The sequence below is a fragment of the Neltuma alba genome, unplaced genomic scaffold (genome assembly GCF_004799145.2).
Source record: "Neltuma alba isolate B1F8T4 unplaced genomic scaffold, ASM479914v2 tig00004508_pilon, whole genome shotgun sequence".
NCBI classification, from domain to species: domain Eukaryota; kingdom Viridiplantae; phylum Streptophyta; class Magnoliopsida; order Fabales; family Fabaceae; genus Neltuma; species Neltuma alba.
Genome location: NW_021633738.1, coordinates 14,260 through 36,560, shown reverse-complemented (window position 1 = coordinate 36,560; position 22,301 = coordinate 14,260). Strand labels below are relative to the sequence as shown.

General features: G+C 33.1%; 2 protein-coding genes across 2 annotated transcripts; one reads left to right on the top strand and one right to left on the bottom strand.

Moving 5' to 3' along the window:
* Positions 1 to 40: 40 nt before the first annotated feature.
* LOC114744991 (probable lysine-specific demethylase ELF6) lies at positions 41 to 9,290 on the bottom strand. The gene is given in 8 exon segments (XM_028933129.1): positions 41 to 2,732; positions 3,059 to 3,253; positions 4,618 to 5,105; positions 5,705 to 5,729; positions 5,732 to 5,854; positions 6,301 to 6,368; positions 6,848 to 6,926; positions 7,795 to 9,290. Coding segments are annotated over 8 exon segments (4,230 nt in total). The 5' UTR covers positions 8,948 to 9,290; the 3' UTR covers positions 41 to 633.
* Positions 9,291 to 20,273: 10,983 nt separating this feature from the next.
* Positions 20,274 to 20,998, top strand: LOC114745021 (uncharacterized). Its single transcript, XM_028933167.1, has 2 exons — positions 20,274 to 20,459; positions 20,533 to 20,998. Exons 1-2 carry the CDS (start codon positions 20,396 to 20,398, stop codon positions 20,847 to 20,849), a joined length of 381 nt encoding a protein of 126 aa, XP_028789000.1. The 5' UTR covers positions 20,274 to 20,395; the 3' UTR covers positions 20,850 to 20,998.
* Positions 20,999 to 22,301: the final 1,303 nt, after the last annotated feature.

Below are 22,301 nucleotides of genomic sequence, written 5' to 3'. Positions count from 1 at the left end.
TTTCCCTTGAAATATTTAGACCTTATCAATCATACAGCACTTCAAGACGGCGACTTCTTGACACAGGTCTTGAACAAAAATTGGACAATTATAGACAGTTAAATATTTGCACTCAACCCATTTTTGGGCACGTGTAGGTAACTACTGAACTGAATTCAGAGACAAATGAATGGAAAAAAGCAAATTCAATCATCGGACGCGTCCTGCTTTGACTGAATTTTTGCCCACTTTGGTCTTCCTAGAGGACAAATGAACTCAATCTCAAGTACTCTTGAGTGCACAATAAACTATCCAGAGCACCAAAAGATCCATAAGTACAGGCAGCTTCACAAAATGTGGGCCAGCAAGAATGTGACCAGCCAACAATATGATATTTCTTCTCTCCCGGAGCTTGATGCTGCCGCAGCTACCAAATCTGCCGTCAAATAATCCAGAAAGATGAAAAAATTCTCTGAACTACTCCACTTTCACCACCTTCAAGATACATTGGATTACAATAACCTACAAAACAACCATTCAATTCCTAACTTTACACCTAACCAGAAGATATCAGGTCAGACATGATATCCTGAGACTAGCTGCGTATGTGCATGATGTTACAAAAACAGTCTGATGGCAAATGAATGTTTTATCTCAGTCAAGTGACTTTACATAGTGCCCAGTTTTCCGCCTGTGCCTGCTATAATCAGATACAAATCTGAACGAAAGGCCACATCCCTCAACCTTGCAGCGGTATGGCTTTTCCCCAGTATGCACCCGTATATGCTCGGTCCTGGCCCATGCCCACTTGAATGACATTAAGCAACCTTCCCATGGGCATTTGAGGGGCCGTTCATCATCATGGACACGCTGGTGAAGCACAGCATACTTGTGGGACCTGAACTTCTTTCCGCACCCATCATGAGGGCAGCGGTTGCGTTTGTGTAACATTAACTCTTCCTTGGTCATAAATCTCATATGGCAACCATCTATGTCACACCTGTGAGACCTCTTAATAACATCCTTTTTGCTCTTGCTATACACCACATCTGATGATTTCCTCCGAGCCCTTTTAACCTCCGGATTTTCCTCCACAGAATTGCTGGTTTCAGCCATGCTTCTGCCAGAGGCTACTTTACAAGCCCTCGACCTCAACCCTTCACATGGACTTCTAACAAAGCCACGGAAACTTACATTGATCTCTTGTATATGTTCCAATTCCCTGTTTCTTTTCTTCCGGGTATTTGACCTAAGGCCTGGAGAATTTTCAGAGCTTGGCAGCTCCCTATAGTCTTGTGAAAAATGAACTTTACTTCCATTTAAGCTATCTCTAGCATATTTCTCTCCCTCAATTGCAGAACACTCCCGGATTGACAGAGGAGAATCCTTTAATGATGGCTCAGCACCAGTACCAGAGCAGATTTCCTCATCATTCATGCTTCTTGGCTGGATTTCCAGTTCTTTCCTCACATCCGAAGTAAATTGACAGCAGGAATCTGCAGGGGCACAAAGCTCTCTTGGAATTTCATGAGCACCAATCTTTGACGTCTGTTCATTTATTGATTTATCACAGCTTACAGTAAGCTCCTTGTCGTTTGCATTCAAACTAGAAGTGTCTATCATCTCTTTTAAGGATGCATGGCTCATGCTTTCAGTGTTATGATTCCTCCTAGCAAGATCAGAATTTTCTTCCATGATGGGAAGCGTCTGCTGAGTTACCGATGAAACAGGAGATGAAGTAGCTTCCACCCTGTTACTCTTGTGGGTAGTATCAAAATCTTGATGCACTCCATTGAAATCCAGGCTATTGCTATAATTGGTGTTAATTGCTTTTGCGATAAGATTCTCAGCAAGCATGTCAATATTTTTGTCTTTAGCAATCGTAAGTGAGCTACAATTTATCCTCTCGTGCGAAATTTCGTTGTCCTTAGTACCAATTTCTGAAGCACCCATCTTACAAGCCATCATAGAATGATCAGGTGTTGTGCAACTACTTTTTCCATCAATATTTAATTCCTCTGTAGTCTGATTCTGGACCTCTCGTCCATCATTTTCGTCCACTGACATAGGTTCCAGGGTGAAATCTGAAGGTTGTGAAGAAGCAACTTTCAAACTCAGACTAGCGGCCATTTTCTGCAGGACAGATGACAATGCACAATCACTCCTAGAATTCTCAGTGCCAGGGCCATTTTCAGAAACCTGGCCACCAGAATCTCCACTCAAGACAGTTGGCACATTTATGGACTCTTGGTGCGGTACATGAACCATGTTTGATCCAGAGAAACAACCTTGCTTTGACCTGAATTTTCTCCTTGAATACTGAAGCATCTTTTTTTCATTGGAGCCATTTGTCTTTCCTTCCAACTGATCACCATTCTTTCTCTGAATCCCATCACATGCTTGTGCCTGAGCTAAATACTTCAACCTTCTGGAGCGAAATCTCTTTGACTGCCAATTTACAGATAAGACAACTGAATCAGGAAATTTCTCAGGAAACAACATTCCCAGAGCCAATTTGAAAGGAGCTTGTTTAAACGGAGTGTTCTTTCTTGCATTGACACAATACCGCAGGTTAATTCCTAATTTAGATGTCCAGTCTTCTTCACATTCATTGGGTTCTTCACCATCAATCGCAAGGTCTATCAAGGTCAAATCTTCAGGGGATGCAGTATCTAACGGAACCTCATTATAATCAAAAGCACAGCCTATCTCCTCTGCTACTGCACTCGCATGTGCTTTGATTTTCTGGTAGTCTGAAAAAAAAATGCAGAAAATAAATCAGGAAAAAAATGATGAGGTAATATTTGTAAGTCTACATATTCTTTCTGCTTGTTTTCATTAATTCTGAGAGCACCAGCTGATTTACGCAACCTTGCTGGGCCTTGTTCCTATGATTGGCCTCCTGCTAGTTTTTCTTGTTTTCGTTGGGCTTAGGCCACATTAATGTTGCAAAAAATAGATCTCTTCTGTCCAAAAACTGTAAACCTAGCCCTCATGGAGATATAAAGAAAGGACCACGTGCAACAGGGAGGACAGGGATCAATTATGATAAAAGCTGGTGGAAAATGGGTACACAAACCTGAATGGCAAATTACAAGCACACTAGCTCCACCTTTACACTGTAGCATCTCCATAATCTGAACAGCATGCTCCAGGCAGAAAATTCGTGGCCTCAAAAATTTACTAGAGGTGTTCCAACCCTTGTCACGGTTCATTAATGATAGTTTCAATGGTTCATTTGTTGAAGGTGGATCACTAACAGAAAGAGCATTCCCTGCAGAACAAATGATACGGTTTTGCATTTGAGCATTTCTACAAGACCAGCTGCTAGACAAGGTAAAAATAGCTTCAATCATGTGAAGGCATGCTGATAAGAGGGAAATTCAAATTTTATGTTGGAACAAAACCTTCAGAATCTCAACACAAGCTGTGGTAATCAAATGTGTTACTGAAACCAAACTGTACTCAGCATAGTTATTATTAATGAAATGATATCCAAGGATTTGCACACGAAGGATAAAACAAGGCTTTTGGCCATTTGAAAGAGCTCCACAACAACAACAAGCATGACACTACTGAATTCTATCAACAACCAAATCTTTAGATAAATTGTTAGCCAAGAGGTCTAGCTCAATAACCTCAATGAGTGTTCTCTTCAGTTTTCCTCTACCCCTTTTCACATGACTCCAAATTGTTTAGTTTACCTTCCTCATTGGCGCACCTAATGGCCTTCTCTGTACATGTCCAAACCACCCCAAACAATTTTCTGCCCTTTTCTCTTCAATAGATGCTACTCCAACTCCTCCTCATATATAGTCATTACGAATCTTATCTTTTCTTGTATGACCATATATCTATCTCAGCATGCTCATCTCAGCTACATCTTATCCCTACTTTATGCTCATGTTGTTCCTTTAAAGCCCAATATTCACTACCATATAGCATTGCTAGTTGAGTAGCCGTACATAGAACTTCCTTTTTACCTTATTAAGTACTTTTCAGTCACAAAAAACTCCCTTTTACCATTTGAAAGAGCTCCACAACCGTCTTAATTTCCACAATTCAAATGAATATCATATTTGATGCTGCTAACTTGGAACGATCTGAATTTAGACAATTGCAAAAATTAAAACTCTATAAATTAAAATTTCTCATATCTTTCTAGTCCATAATGACAGTCATGCTCAATTTGCCATGTGGCCCCCAAAAAAAAAGAGAAAATGATAAATAAGGAAACTGGAAAATGTGATATTCCAAAATCAGGCACCTAACACTTCAAAATCCCAGAGGAGGAAGTGACACATGATCTGGTATTTTGCAAATGTAGTTAAATGATTAAAATGCCCTTATATAAAAAAGGTTATTAACAAGTTGTAAACTGACAATGACAAGTTTGATAGCTTCTTTTTTCAAATCTGATACAAGGGCATTTTAGTCATTTAACAATATTTGCAAAATATCATATCAAGCACCACTTTCTTCTCTGTCATGTCCAGCTCTTAGGTGCTTGAATTGGGAAATGATAATTTCAAAATTCTCTTTCTGAAATCTTCCCAAAAAAAGAAAAACTCATACCAGGAACTATATATAAAAATGCAAAGAAGAAAAAAGAGCAAAAGACAGGAAAAAGACCATTACCTGAGACTGGCAAAATTTCCATTGCTGATCTCTCCGATGGTTGTACCACAGTCATGAACGGAAAACCAAGAATTCCACAAGCCACACAAGCCAACGCTCCTGAATCAGTTTGGAAGTGACATGGAAGACTGTCCTCGCCAAGATAAAAATCAGTCAGATTCTCCATATACAAGCTCATTTCATCTAACAGACAACTGTGACTGCTCTTATCTATAGCAGTCAAATTTGACATATTGTCCGTCATAGAGGTTCTAGTCATAGAAGTTGAGTCAGGCAACTGAGGACAATCCTTGCTTGAATCAGGGAGTAAATCAGCATTCCATAAAACAGCATGATAAGTTGACTGCTTTCCAAGAAGAATAGATAGGAGATTGTTTTCTTGCAGCATATCTTCTATAAAAGATCTTTTTACTAACAATTCTCTTTCTTCTCTTTGACGGTCTCGCAGACGGGAACTCCGCACACCCGGTAATAACGTTCTTGGCACTCTACCAAATGTATCAATGAGATCACCATCACAAATGAAAAAAATATTAGATGGCCCCTTGATTTCTTCTTGAACAACAGTTAAATCTATATTGCACAGTAGTGTGAATGCAAGACAGAAGAATGTTTGAGATATCAATTCCAAGGAGTGTAGACAGAGATTTATAGAAAGAGCAGCCATGAAAGGAATTGCACTTCAAGAACAAATCTAAACAATCAAAAATATCTTCTTTTTTAACTTTGGCCAATAATTTAAAACAGCTCTCCAAAGCGTAAACCATGTCACATCAACTTTCAATTTCATTCATAAGAACCCAGAAATATATCTATTTTGAATAAAGAATGCCTCTGACCTTATGGTACTAATAAAGAACTTGCATAAATATTTCATCTCAAAACAGAGCTTGAAATAGTAGGTTCACAGTTATAAGCAGCACAGCAATATTAAAACTGATCATCAACTTCTTATCCCCCCCCCCCCCCAAAAAAAAAAAAGGGATCATCACCCATATAATTTACCCATGGGCAAGAAAAGAAATAAAGCAAGTTGCTGTAAAAATCAAGTGGCTGGAGGATTTCAAATGATGATGATTAGCCTCACCTTGAAACAAAAGACATAGTCAATAGTAAAGCAGTTGCTGATGGGAAAGCATGGGAAGATAATTCATTGCAGCCCTACGCACTGCAGCTTCCTTGGCCACTGTGAGCCATTGTGGAGTTCCAAAGTTAGCAGCTTCCCCGCAGTTAAAACCTAAATAGCACCACAGGTTTATCTTAGCAGATGACATTCTCTATGAAAATTTCAGATGGCATTCTCTGGTTAAAAAAAATATAGAAATTGTTGTTAAAAAAATTGTATTCAACCAGTTTTAATCAGGACAAATGTTCACCTGCCTGCATGTTCATTCTTGGGCCACATACAGGCCAAAATATTTCAACATAAATCAAAAGAACAAAAATTTTGATATACCTTTTTTATATTCTTAAAAAAACATATTGAAGTTCCAAAACATTACCATCTTCACACATTATTATGAAACATCAACATTTCAAACTATGGTCCTTTATAAGCACATAATTTCCCCATGTACAATGAATTGAAAAGCACATTCCAGAAGAGCTCTTCTAAACCAATCTTTTTACAGACTATGCAACATGCAACATCCTTTGAATGTAAAAAAGTTTCGAAGTAATTACCATGGCTGAATCCTACATGATAAGCCCTTGGAAAGGTCACAACAAATTCTCCAGGGTTCTGCGTCAACCTAATGGAAAAATGAGGACATGTATGAACAGAACTTCAACAAGGACAATAATAGAATAAAAAACGTGCCAAACAATCTCAGATCACAACCACTCACACTGTCTAGATCAAAGAAATAAACAAGTGCTTTCACATGAAAAGCAAGATAAGTAAGCTCCTTTGCAATAAATGATGTAAAACAAATAAACGTGTTTCAATGTACACCAGTAAGTGATTATGTAGGTCATATATGTATTTGTATGCAAAAATACATTAATACTCATGCAGCTCCACCTAAGCTGAAAAGACCTTTCTCATCAAGCTTCTAGTGCAGACTTATACAACTTAACATAAGCTGACTCGAACACATACAAATTTGTTTATATTTATAAGTAGAATATAAGCTATAAGAAAATAAGCCTGTCCAAGTAGAATAATAATTTCAACTAATTAGTAAAAATAGTTGGAGAAAAGACATATCAAAGATATCAATCAACTCACCTGCAACAAGGGATTCCAGATGCAACAACCACCTCAGGTGATAGAAGGGTTGTCTTCTCCCCCAACAGAGTCAGAGCAGCTGGAAAGAAAGGAAATTTTGTGGGCAGAGAATATGACACCCAAGGTTACAGTAGAGAAAAAAATCAGAATATATTAATTAGATCAAATAATTTATAGTATGAGTATAGAATCTTTTTTCCTCTCATTATCAGTATAAAACCAAATAATTTCTCAGAATTTTGTGATGTTTCCCAATTTCAAGTACTTGTCCTATAAATTTTTTAATGAACTTAATTTCCTTTATGCATAGATATACTATCGGAACTTAATTTCCTTTATGCATAGATATTCTATTGGAAATATCTTCAAGTGTGATCAAATTATGTCCCTTAACACGCATTCATTTCATCAGTTTCATGACCCCCTTTGCCTTCCGCAATATCACGGCAACGCTAGTGTCAGAAATTTTTGAGAAATTGGATAATTAGTTTAGATGTAAGGGTCAACTTTTGATGAACTAAATTTAGTTTGGATCGGATTGTTCATGAGAACTTGAAGGTAAGCCATAACTACAGAATACATCAGCAATAATCTTACAAACAATAACTAGTGTAACGACCTGCAATTAAAATTCACTTTAACTCCAATAGTGATCCTCATTTATAATTATAGATTCAATATACCACAACAATGTTGGTAAGGAAGGGTACAAACACAAGGCAGCCCCAGATGCAGGCAAACATAGTGAAAATAATACTATAGAAATATGATATATTTTCTGAAAATGCCAAATATATAGATTATAATTAATTCCAAAATTCCCTTTCATAAACTTGAGAGAACTAACTGAAGCATTTTGCTAAAAGATTAGGCAAATTCAGCAAATGCTTCTTCATCCTTTGAAGCCAAGATTCCTTAAAAATTTCATGATAAAGTAATTCACATACCTAAGTGATCAATATTGGCACCATAAGCCTCATTGCGGATGAGTTCCTCAAAAGCAAAGGCATAATCTCCAGGAACAGCATACCAAGTTTTTGATGAGCCAATGTGAAGAAAATTCATGCTGTGAAGTTCATGATCTTCTACATGCCAAGCAAACCAACTGAACAGCATACCAATGTATACCATGGGGGAAGTAACACCAGGAATATCATCTGGCATGAAACGAGTTAGCGAGCCTTGTGAACGTGCAATAACTTGTAAGTTCCAAGGACTGTTTGAAAGCTTCCAACCAGCACTACCTTCCATCTCGTCGCTGGAATCTGAACTCTTCTGCCTAATAGAATGTAGGGCTTCATTTGATGAAAATGTTGATGGAGTTGAAGTTGAATTTGAGGTCTGTAAGCATGAGTCTTCACGACCATGGGCAGAAGCATCCTTACTTTCGCTAGTCCGGGTATCTCTTATTTTATCAATTTTGGGTTCTTGGCAATCTGTGGTATCTAGACTCCTTTGATAATAAGCCTTTTTCCTTCGCCTTCTATGAATATAACGAAATTGACCCTTGGATTCCCCAAAAGCAGACCCAGGCATATCATTGGCATACTCCACATATATAGGCTTCTCTGAAGCTGCCTTCCAAAACATAGCCTCTATAACCAGAGGAGAAACCTCCTTAACCATGCCTAGTACACTTCTTGCAAAAGCCTTTGATTTAGACTCAAACTGTTCAAGTGTATAAGTTTCCCCACTCTGCCATACTTGCTTATGAACACCTGAAAGTGGGCTTTGAATTGTTCCTTTGGTTCTTTTAATACTCTGCCCCAGTTCCTGATGCCTTGTGGTAAACACAGCCCGTGCCTCCCCATCACTACCACTATCCCCAGAAGTAATTTTCGAGGAATTACTAACTTCAACTGAATTACTATCTGAAGCCAATTCCGGGCTCTTCAAAAGAGACTTGTTTAAATTAGAGAGCACATATTTTTTAGAAGGCTTGGGTAATGGCGGAATGATCTTACATATCCCAAAAGCGCTAGCTTCTTTCTCAATCTTTGAAATGTAAGCAATTGGGTCGGCGAATTCGGTATCAGTTGGGCGAAATTCCGGAGCCAATGGCAAGGCTTTTAGCCAATTGGGAATGTCAACATTACCCATTGCATGTGAGAAAGAAAAAGAATGTATATTCACAACAACAATATAACTGCCAGACCAGTAAACTATTCTACTCTTTCAATTAGCATTGTCCAATACAGAAAGAAGAAAGCATGAAGTTAAGAGGAAGATTTGAAAACCCTAGATTAGAAACTGTGTGTGATGATTTGAAAGGTTTTAGTAACAATTGGGACCCCATGAAGCTGAAGAATAGAGTAAAGAGGGAAATGTAAGGGCGAATTGAGGAAGGAAAAGAGATAAAGAACCTGTAACAGAAAGGCACTGTGTATGATTGGCCTTCAAAAGCACCGTGAGCGCTGGGGGCAGAGAGAGAGAGAGAGGCGGGTGCCGGGTGGTTTGTCTAGGTTTTGAGTGATATCGTTTACGTGCGTAAGATAGTGTTCTCAACGTTTAATGAGCTAACATACGCACAATTGGCGCCTTGCGTTAGCTTTTTTTTTTTTTTTTTTTAATTTCACCTGATTAAACTGAATATGGAAATAACAAGGATTCTTAAGACTCTCTTCCAAATTATTGTGTTGCGAAGCCAAGAAGGAAGCTCGTTATGCGGTTTTCAATGCAAGACTGTTTTAAGGCCCTGTTTGGATAGCGAGCCAAACCATGTTTGGGAAAAAAACAACCCAAACAGGCACGAATTATCTGAAACCATGGTTTTGGAACCCAAAACCATGGTTTCGGGAGAAGTGAATCCATTCTGCTTCTAGTTCAAATTGGGGAATATGATTGTGCCTATTAGAGTAAATCTCAACAATAATATGACTTTAACACCCCTTAATTAATTTTTTATAAACATATTTAATCTTATATCTTATAAATAAATATACACATATTAATTATTTATTAATTATATTATCTTATGTATTATTAATTATGTTGGTAAAAAATATATTATTAACAATTTTATTCCTTCAAATTAAAATATATCATACAATCTATGTTTTATGTAATTATCATATTAACTTATGCTTTTTTTAATAATTTGTACATATAAAAAGTGCTTCTGATAACAATATCCAAACACTCTCTTCTTAGAATCACTTTTTCACAAAATCTATTTTTTTCAGAATTTATTCTCCAGAAGCTATTCTTCAAACTATAGTTTGGTTTCATCCAAACACACCAGTACCCTCGGTCTTGGCAAAAGTTTTTGGGATTTTGCATGGTTTAAATGTATGTTGGTCTAAAAATCTTAGAAAAATAATTGTCAAGTCCAACTGTATAGAGGCAATCAATCTGATTTTGAGGGGATGTGATGTCGATCATCCCTTTAAAAATTTGATTGATGAAATTAGATTGTTGCTCCATTGAGATTGGTAGGTTAGTTTTAGTTACACTAGTAGGGACAGGATTAGTTGATTATTCAGCCAAAACCTCTCATGGCATGGATGATGTCTATTGCCTTCTGGACCAACCTCCACCTCGAACTCCTGTGGTGGATGTTGAGCCTGAAGACTAGGTACTTGTTTAGGATAATAGTAGAAATTCTCTGTAAGCACATTTTATGTAAGTCCAGACAAAATTCTTCTCGTATATTTGTCTCGTATTCCATAAATTACTATTAAAAAGCTACTTATAAACTGTTCTAAACAGGTCATAGATCTTGTATTTATAAGTTGGCTCTTTATGAATGTATTCCAGTTTTCTACTCAACAAAAATTATTGTGTTGTTTTTAAAAACAAAAAAAAACACGACAAAATGTCATCATAACTTTCAAACTCCATACAAATACACGAGAATCACTAATTAAAACAAATCATACTAAGATGAGCACCTTCCTTCAATGTTAAATTATTAGGCACGTCACGGGTATTTTCCAATTTCCTTTTTTTAAAACAAGTTAGACTTCTACATAATTTTATTAATAATTTTTAATTTTAATTGAAATGCATCAAAAATATGGTTTTTTTATTAAAATATAATCAATTTATAATTTAATTTAAAATAATGTAATCTAAAAAATAGACTTATCCTATTATTGTTATTATTAACAAAATAGAAAAGTCTAATTTATATTTAGGTTTGATTTATTGTCCATTCTTTATTCCTGCATAAATAAATTTTTATAAGTAATTATCATATGTAAAACTCAGTTCATAAAATTTAAACCATTTGCAATTTTATTAATTATTTTTATTTAAATAAATTAAAAATATGAGTTTCAATTAAAATATAATTAATTTATAATTTAATTAAAAATTACGTGCTCTAAAAAATAGACTTTTCCGGTTATTAAAAAGACAGAAAAATTAACTAGTCCTTCACTCTTTATATTTATGTTTGATTTAGTGTTTATACTACACGCATATATTTTTCATAAATAACTATAATGTAAAAGTTAGTTTGTAAAATTTAAATCATTTATAATTTACATTACTATTCCCATAATAACAATTGCAAAATATATAGCATATGGGGCGTGAGGATAATTTTTAAAAAAGATACTATACAAATAGCGGGCTGATCAAAAAACATGTACAATATTGAGGTGCATTAGTTTGATTACATTTTAATTGAATTACTTATGGTTACTAGTATACATCATAAATCTTATTAACTACTCTTCCGATCCTTAATATAATGCCTATTTAACTAATTTGATTAGATTAAGGAAGTTAAGTGAGTTAGTTAATTATAAGAAATATGATATGTTTTTTTTCTAAAATACCATAATTATCTTTCTTAATATCCTCCTTCCATGTCCTATTTGATTATGGTTGTACGAATATCAATAAAGATAATTTAGAAAAAAAATTGATAAATATAATAAATATATTTTTCATTTAGGATCAAAATCAACTTAATAATTAAATTCTATATTAAGAACCGGAAGAATATATATACATCTATAGTGGGGCTCTTTTCTTGAGCAGGTCAACAAAACTCCCTTCCCTTTCTGAGTAGTATGACCTAAGTCTCTTCCTTTCTTACCTCTTTCTCGGGGTTCTCGCATGTGTGTAGTTCTGATTTTGACTCTTAATATTTTCCTGCATGCGTCATAGAGGTCATCGTCTTCGGCTGCACATAGGTCCCGTGCGTATGGCTACCATTTTCCTTTTGTAGCTGCGACTTGTTCCTTTTGCAACTCAAATTGTCCAAACATCTTCTGACGTTGGCTTTCTTTATAACGAGGAATTACATTGGAGACCATATGACATACAGCTTGAGGTAATGTCTAGCATGATGTGCTGCCTCTAGTAATTAATATAAGAGTTTGTTTAATTTTTATTGTAATCCTAAATATAAGACCTTAATCTATTTTGTCTCTCATATCTATTTTTTTAAGGTAGTTATTGTAATAATAGTAATTTTAGCCAATATATTTGATTGGTAAATATATTTTAAGAAATACAACACATATTTATTATAAATAACTAACTAAATTTCTTAATCCACACATGGTCTAGGTCAACCTGCAACTAGGCTTGGTTCACCAGGCAGGATTGGGTTGAAGTGAACCATCAAGTTCATGTATATATAGCTTTAAAAGAAATGTTGTAGTCGTCTAAAAATGAGTAGTCTTACTTTAACAGCACAAACAATTGTACGAGGTTTCTAATTGCAGATGGCTTAGCTAAACATGGGCTCGTAGCTACATCCATTTTTGATACGGCGCCTCATCAACACGAGGACCATGACGAAGAAAGATGTTATGAGATTTCAATCCCCATGATTTGATTTGATTTTCTACTAAGCTTCGCCTTCTTTTGTACATTAAAAAAAACACAAACAACTATGCATTTATAGTTGTCTAAATAACTTGTATGGTCAAGATAGGTGAATGGAGAGACTTACTGAGATCAAATTTCGAAACTCAAATGGTGCTTATAAGAATGCCGGGAAAACCATTTTGCAAGTACCTATAGTTTCACCCAATTTTTAATTTGGTACCTATTTTTTTTTTACTTTTTTTAAAATCCCTTAAGTTTCTCCCGTTATAACGTTAGTACCTACAGTTTAAAACATACATTGGAAAGCCAACGGGAGGATAGACGTTGTTAAAGCCTATAATTTTTAACGGAATCATAGCAACCTGTGTGAGGAGATCTTCGATGGAATCAGAGCGACCCAGGTGAGGAGGTCTTTGATGGAATCAGAGTGATCCAGGTGAGGAGGTCTTTGACGGAATCAGAGCAATCTCTCTTTTTTTTGGGTCAAAGAAATCAAAACCATCTGGGTGAGGACTGTGGAGGTCTTCAACAAAATCAAAGCAACTTGGGTGAGGAGGTATGCGACAGAATCAGAGCGACCTCCGTGAGAATCTTGGCTTTTAGTGGAATGGAATGTTAAAGGGTTTAAATCATGGTTGAGGTCGATCTGGTGACGTTGATTTTTGTGAGGTTTGTATTTGGACGGTGATTTGACTTTTGATTAGTTTACCACTACGATAAGTTTTTGTGAGGTTTGTTTGTGTTTTCTCCTAGAAAATGGGCTGTAGGATTGAGGTTAATGAAAACGTCAGTGTGCCTGGAATCAAAGACTGCAACCGTAATCCTGTTTTGCCTGTGAAAATTCTTGTATTTCTGGAGGGAAAAGAATTAAAATTTACAATCTATCTAGGCATTATACTTGCTTTAATATATTTTTAATATATTTATTTATTCTCCCTTCATTTCTGTTGCTCTAATTCCTATCAGTAAGAAGATAAAACTCCTCAAAAAAAGAATTAAGATCACTGAAATGAAGTGAACAGAGTAAAGGACATTTTAAGCTACTGCATGCTCGTCGATTTATTTCCCTCCACTTTTCTAATTTAACGATGTCTATCCTTCTGTTAGCCCTTCAATGTATTTTTCAAACTGTAGGTAGTAACGGGAGAAACTTGAAGGATTTTTAAAAAAAAGAAAAGAAAGTATAGGTACCAAATTAAAAATTGGGTGAAACTATAGGTACCTACAAAATGGTTTTCCCTAAAAATGCCTGCCAATGCATGCCATTTCATGGACCATGTTGGATGACGACAGTTCTTTATTTGTTTCCTAACTACGAGTTTTTTTTTTTAAAAAAAAAAATTCTTCGTAGGCATAAATATTCTTTTGGCGGCAATCATGTTCGAGGTATTATTAGGTATTAAATATGGGCATCTTTCTCAGATTATGTTATCCTTTTGTCTTTGGTCTGAAATATCCAATTGCATATGCTATAAAAATCCCACCATAAGGAAAAATATCCCAATTGTGAGGGCTCAGGGATTCGTTACGCGTGGTGTATGTGCCTGTTTTTAAAAAAAAAAATCAAAAGGAAAAAGGAAAAAATATGAATATTCAGAAACTTACAACCTCATTTAAACAAAATATTATGAGATGTTAATATCAATTGAGCCAAACAACTCTGACAATTTAATATCTGCTTTTGTTTGTGGATGCCATAGCCTGGTAATAATACATAGATTTTTTGTATCTGAATGTTTTAGGTTTTATGTTACAAAGAATCAAGTCCTTTAGTATAAATATCTTGACAGACGAAATATAATCTAGATTTTTTTGACCAAAAATATGATCTAGATATTGGAGTGCAGTAGAAGACATCTTCTCTTAGCATTGGGTTGGAAGCGCGTATACATATAAATATATATATATATATATGATCTGACGTACAAATGTGAGTTTTCAAATTAATTATGTTTTGAACATCTTACCATTTTACACCTCAAACGATATTATTTATCATTCTAATAACACGAATTTACAAAGGGAAATTATAAGTCCCTAAGTATCTACTATCAGGAGTTCTTAAAATTAAATGACTTGTGAATGTACTCCTCCGGTCTTTAATATAAATCATACTACCTCCGGTCCTAATTATAAGAGCTAGTTGCCTAATTTGAGGATATTAAGGAAGCAAGTTGAGTTAGTTATTTGTTTTAAATAGATGTTATCTTTCCTAAAATATTCTTGCTAATCAAGTGTATTAACTAGAACTATAATTATTAGAAAGATTATCTTTGAAAAAATTGAGTAAATATGAAAGACAAAATGGATTGGGGTCTTATATTTAGGACCAAAATAAAATTCAAACAGGGTTTTATATTAAAGACCGGAGGTAGTATTTAACTAATTTGATTAGATTAAGGAAGTTAATAAGTTAGTTAATTATAAGAAATGTGACATGTTTTTCCTAAAATATCATAATCATCTTTCTTAATATTCTCTCTCCATCTTCTATTTGACCATGGTTGAGAGAGTATCCATATCAGTAATTTAGAGAAAATTAATAAATATAAGAAATAGGCCTTATATTTAGGATCAAAATCAACTCAACAATTGGATCCTATATTAAGGACCAGGGGAGTAAATCTTACGAATATTTTTTTTCCTAATTTTTACATATCTTTTTTTTTGCCAACCTAATTTCACATATCTGTATATCACATAGAATTAGAATCTATGAGGAGTCTCGCTATTTAATCTATGTGCAAAAACACAAGCTCATAATTTCGTTGGACTATTATTATGTTTTTATCTTGTGAACTATTTTTCTAGTCTTATTTATTAATATTTTCTAATACGGTTTATTAAAATAAAAAAAATATTTAAATCTTATTAAATACATCTCAAATTTTAATGAACTTTCAATTTTATCCATATTTAATACATATATTTTTTAAAATAATAACAATCTATATAACAATAAATAAAGAATCAATTTGTACACTTACGTAAAGAACGTAACGATATGATTTATAAATAATAACTAGAAAAATATTTTCCTTCTATCCCATAAATAAAACCTTAGGAGTATATGAGAACTTTTGAAAAGAATGGGTTGATATTATAATCTGAGAGGGTCTTTCTTCTGTTTTTTTTTTTAACCATTATTTGAGATGGTCTTTGCCGATTCATTTGTTTGCCAAAATCCAAAATCACCGACCCATTATACCAAAGGTCAGCGGTCAAAGAGTTAGATACTCTCATCCAAGAAAGAGGATTTGATTCCTGATATCGTCACGGCGCTTTGGGGAAGCATATTTGCAGCTAAGTGAAGCAAAAATACTACCAGGGTCAAGATTAACGGGATTCATGTAAATTCTTACCAGGACCAGTCCTTGTGGCTTATGAGTTAGTTTTTTTATCTTTGGCCCCTTGCCTAAGATTTTTTGACAAAAAAAAAAAATCAAAGCCATCAGCAAACCGGTGTGTTGTTGCTCATAGTACTCATTAATCTGATCAATATGAGGAGGTGTTTCGTAATTCTCAGAAGTGTTTTTTTTCACAAAACTAGATAAACTCCTCCACATATTTACTTCGTAAACCGTAAAAGCACTTATGAAACTATAGTTTAATTTCCATCCAAACACCTCCGAAAACCGACTCTGTTGGTTTGGTTTGGAGGAGAGATTTTTTAATCCTACAACTAACAGTTCAGAGAAAATGCCATGCGTCCTGAGACGTCAATATATATGAAATCCGAGCCGTCCACTAGTGAAAGGGGTGGAGTCATGGCACGTAGCCTCTCAAAAATACTATTTGTGTTTGCTTCTTTTTTTTTGTGAATTAGACTCCCCAAAATTTAGACATTATTAATTCTTGATTGACAACAATAAAATAAAATAAAATAATTAATTCTCCTTAATATTTCAACATATATACAACGGAACCCACGACCGCTCTGCCAAGGATGAGGATTGGTTCCATTAGGTCTAAATCATTCATTTTTTTAGGCACCAAGTAAATTTACATAATTTGATATAAAAAATTATTTTTGAAATCTGAATAAAAATAAAATATTCATAAAAAAATCACATATTCATAAAAAAAAAAAAAGAAGAAGCAGAAATAGATAACAATGTATATGTATTTCCTAAGTATTGTGTCTGACGGAAAAAGAGTAAAAGAAAAAAAAATTAAAAATCTTTGATAATTTGCAATAGGAGCCAATTAAATCCTGGGAAGCCATCCAAGGTTTGGGCTTAAGACACGTGTCACGTCATTTATCCGACTAACTCAAAATCCATCGTATTTTTAGTTTCGTTTTATTGATCTTTCTCTGTTCCATTCATAAAGCGGGACCACGCCCTCCTCTTTAGATATGAACCTTATTTTTTTGTTAATTTCCCATTTTAATCCCATCTAATCATTTGTATTAACATCATTGTATTTATTATCAAGTCAAATTATTTAGATGATAAATTTTCTCTCTTACGTTCTCTCTCTGATAAATAATTGTTTTTGAAAAAATAATTATATTTTTGTATATTTTTTCTCTCTAAATAATTTTAAAAGCCTTCTTAATTGATGTGATTTAATTAATCATTTCTTATAAAAAAAAATGGAGGGAGTATATAATTATTTGATACATTGCATCCCTTCCTCTTTGTAGGAGGCAATTAATAATACTTTTAATCATCAGGAATAATATTATTATTTTTTTAAACTCTTGATGTAAATTAAAATATTTCCAGGTATCTAGTACTTTTGAGTAAAAACTTAGCTAAAAACACTAGGCTACTGCCACATCAGAAAAGTATTATACTATTGTATTTAAAATCAAAACAAATCATAAATTAACTTCTACATTTAAGATGAAAGAAAACATTATAGTTTCAAATTGAAATATTTTCGTGCTCCAATAAAACGACTTGATTTTTCAACATCTAGCTTCTGAATTTTAAGAAGTGTCAATTATTTTTATGAATTTTGTTTATTTTTATATGACTCCACTATTATTATTTTCACTTCTTCTTTTTTTTTTTGTTTTAAATATACGAATACGATGTTAGATTCTAGCCCCATTAGACTCTAAGCAGGAAAAGCCAATTGTAGGTTTGGCTTCATGCCAAGCCTAGCACAAGTGATAACAACAAATTCTAAATTATTATATCAATAATTGAGCCTGGAATTTTATTGAGAAGATAAAGCTAGCCGTATCAATGAGATAATTTATTTTTTATGTTTATATTATAGGTATTTTTTTTATCCATAGATAAGAAGTAATTCCTTCTAACATATATAGAGACCGATAAGTAAATTTTATTGTTTTTAACAATAAAATTACTAATAAAAAGATATCTATATGTAAAAAATAATGTTTTTTTTTCCCTTCCACATAGTAAGAAATTAAACTCTTCATGGCATGCTTGGGGGATTCAATTATTTGCCAATCATGTCGAACCTTATTGGCAATATAAGATGATTTTACTTGTTAAAAATTCAACTCGTATTATCACATAACACAAATATATGGTTGTCAATTATATTATTAAATTAATACGATAATTTCATTAGTAAGTAATAATTCGTAAATGCCTTTATAAATGTTTTTTTGAGCCGTCAAACCACAAGCCCGTAACTAATTATATCAATCTGCGTGTGTAATTATTGGCCAATTAGTATGTCTCGAATTAGAAGGGATGTGAAAGCTTAAGATTTATGCAATTATTGTGTAATGATATTAGAATTATTTTTTATTTTCCCACATCTTACTCCATTAGCAAGCAATCCAAATTATAATATAAAAAATTATTTTTAAGAGAAAAACGAGAAGCAGAAGGAGAGAATAGAGATTAAAGACGGCATAAAATCAAACCCTTCATAATTTGCTGGATATCTCATTTAGTGCCATTAGGTTTAAGTCACATCAATTACGCCAAGTGATTTTTTTTTTTTTTGCCAGCTACGCCAAGTGACTAAATAATCAGGATTTCTTTTTTTAATAGGCAATCCAAGCCATTAATTTGATTAAACATAGAAATCAGTGAGACTGAGAAAAAAAGCTACTACAATAAAAGAGTTTGGTCTTTGTCCTTTTATAACCCTATCCTAATATACAAAAAATTATGTTATGTTTTTTAGTTAAAAAAAAATTAATCGTGCCTATAAATTTATCCCATATTTTATAAAATGGAAAAAAAATTAATGGAGCATACTCATCCTTTACTATGTGCTGAACACCTAATTCTGAGTCACTAGGCAATCCAATTGAATGTGGAATGTGATGATCCTAAATTTCTCAAAACAAGAAATGAATCATGACACGGAAGAAACAAAGAGCACGCGCTCTTTGACTACCTATTAAGTTACATGTCAAATGAAGATAGATTGAATAAAAAATCCGAAAATTTTCTGAATAAGAACCATTATTCTTTTATTTTATAATTATTTAATTTTTTTTGGATTAATATAATCTTAGCTCCTCAAGGTTGTCTTTATTTTAATTTTGGTCCATCAAATTTTAAATCAGAGGTTTTGTCTCTCAAGAGACAAAATAGTCCAGATTATTATTAGATTATAATGATTAATATTATAAATGAAAAGAAATTTTAGAGACCAAACCTTGTGATTTGAAAATTAAAGGACCAAAATCAAAATAATGACAAACTTAAAGAATTAAAAATTGTACTAACCCAATTTTTTACCAAAACAATTATTTAATACTCAATCCGTCTCTTATTATAAGATTTAATTTTTTAAATAGGTGTGTCTCTTTTTATAAGATTTGTTTTGAGTTTGTTTGAACATTTAATGCATTATTATCTATTTTACCCCTAATTTAATGTATTTAATACATTCTCTTTCTTCATTAATCTCACTATTATTCTTTCACATTTATCCATTTATATTTAGGGGTATATTTGGGAAAAAATTGCATTTGCTACATATTAATTACTTTTAACTAATTTTAACTATTTTCTTAAATCACATAATTTAATTAAAAAGATTTTATAATAAAAAACAGAGTAATATTTGAGTAGTGAGTACTATTAATTTTATTGGATTTCAGTAGTGCGTAACTCTAGATGAGAGTAATAATACTTGCTATTTGACCAATCTTAATTTGAATTGGGTTGTTACCTAATCAATAATAATTGGGTTGAAATGAAGAGATGCAGAATTTTTAAATAATATTTAATTTAAATTTTATGAATAGAAAGTCACATTGAAAAAATTGCCCATGTTAAATAATTGAATAAAAAAAAGTCTTTTCTTCTATCAAGCTAAAACCTAACTACTTGGAACTTCAACCCTAGTGATGAGATAAATTAGGTTGAGCAGTTTTCTAAAATTAGCAAGAAGAGAACACTCAATAAAATTATTTCATTAGAGTTTTCGGTTAATAACTTATTAATTTGACTGATTTTATTATCTAATAATGCAAAATATATTTTTTTTTATTGGGGAAAAAATCACAAGTAAGGGTAATTGTGCGCAACAATTTTCTTTTCAATGAAAAACATTTTTCCTGGAAACAAGAATCAACTCACCAAGCGAAACCCTGGCTTATTATGTGTGGGGTTCCTTATTTAGAGCCAATTGATATAAAATCACATTAAATAGGGTGCGTGATTAACTCAAATTCCCGAGGGGAAAAAAAAGGAAAAAGAAAGAAAGAGAGTGACAGAAAAGAAAAACAGAGCAGCCATATTTATGACTGGACAATCAACACACTGATTAATCAATCAGAAAGCAGAAAGGAAGAAAGAAAGGAAGAAAGAAATGGCAACAAGCATCAAGAATTCTCTCATACTACTCACCTTCTTGGCCTTCATCATCATCCAAGGTATGGCCTTCGATATTTTTTTCCCCTGAATTTTCTCTCTGTTTCTGGGTAACCAAACAGGGGAAACTTGCAGGTTTCTGCGACTGTTCGCTGAACAACATAAACATAGGAACAGTGAGAAGTGGGAGGGAAATAAAGGGGAAGCCAGAGTGGGAAGTGACAGTGATAAACAACTGTTCTTGTTCACAGAGCAAGATTCAATTATCTTGTAAGGGATTTCAGAGTTCAGAATCTGTGGATCCTTCGGTTTTTGCAAAGCAAGGAGATAGCTGTCTGCTCGTTAATGGCGGCCCCTTGAAAGCTTTCTCTTCTGTCAATTTCTCTTATGCTTGGGACCCTCCTTTTCTGCTTCTCCCTTCCAGCTCTCTTGTAGGTCATGATTGTTCTTGAGAACTTTCTCACTGATTTGCTTTCCCGGAAAGTAGTACATAAGATTGGTGCGTGATGATTCATTCTGAATGAATAATACACATGACTTTGATTTTCATTCCAAGTTTGGCCAATAAATTGATCTTTTTCCCCTGTTGGGTTTTGTTCTTCGTTGTTTATGCCTACATGCTCTTCTGATATGCCTTATTGATTGCCCTGTGTTTCTGGGATGAGATATTCACAATCTGATATCAATATTTTTCTTTAAAAAATTATCACTCGTGTTAAGTAGTTAAAAAATGAAGTCATAAAATCATTTTAATGGTTGGCATAGACTAACGTTGACTAGTTGAGCAACTATTGAACAGAGATTCAAGATTGGAATGGGAATCAAATGGATGTGTTTGATATTATCATTCAGTATTTATCACTGTGATATGATGAAATTTGGGCCATTCAAATTTTGATCTAAACTGTCTCAGTTTGAAATTTTTAATTAGTAATTTTTTCAATGGTAGATTATTTCTTTAAGAAGTGTACTATGCTTATGTTGAATTATGTATATATTAAAATAAAAAAATCTTTAAATATAAAAAATTTAAAATAAATTTGAATCATTTAAAGTCAATTTAAATATTTCAAATTATGATGAGCACTCAATGCTCATCTATGGGATAATATGTGCTGCCATGTGTTTTTATGAAAAAAATGTTGAAAATCAAAAAATTAAAAGCCGATCAAATTTTAGCCCAAAATATTTTTAGACCATTTGTAGCCCTGTGATCTCATTAAAAATTTCATCTACCGTGACATTATTATGTTAAATATTGGAATTATTAGAAATTTATATATATTATCGTATAAGTAGTTGGCAAAAAATATATCTAAATAATTATTTTTATTAAATTATTATGTCACTAATTTTAAATCAATTTAACCAGTTGAATAATGAAAAAGAAATTTTTCTGACTTATTGACCTTTTCAAGTTGATATCATCCGTACACCTTGATTTCACAAATATATTTTGAATTTGTTAGGGCAAATATTGTGCATGTGTTTGATCCTTTCACTTTAAAAATTATATTACTTCCGATCCTAATTATAAGACCTCATTTGTAGTCTACAAATAGAGTCTTATAATTAAGACCAGAGGTAGTTTTTTTTTTTTTGGTTAGTCTTAAATAATGATTATTTTTGTAACAATCATGAAAATTTTGAAAATTAAACTTAATATATTAAGATCTCAATATCATCACTTTTTTTGGTAACAGTTAGAGTTAAAAGACTAAAGACATATTGTATAAAAATAGAAGACTAAAAATATATTTTAGCCAACTTGTTATTATATATATGACTGCGAATTATTCCATTAAATTTTTTGAAAGTACGAGTGACAGTTAATATAAATTATGGATTCTGAGTTCTTGGTCCAAAACAATATTATTGATATATTTTCAAATTTTAGACAACTA

Excerpts from the sequence above, each read along its gene's own strand:
- LOC114745021 (XM_028933167.1), top strand. The coding sequence starts at position 20,396 with ATGGCAACAAGCATCAAGAATTCTCTCATACTACTCACCTTCTTGGCC. Across the intron at positions 20,460-20,532 it reads GGCCTTCATCATCATCCAAG|GTTTCTGCGACTGTTCGCTG; the intron begins GTATGGCCTTCG and ends GGAAACTTGCAG.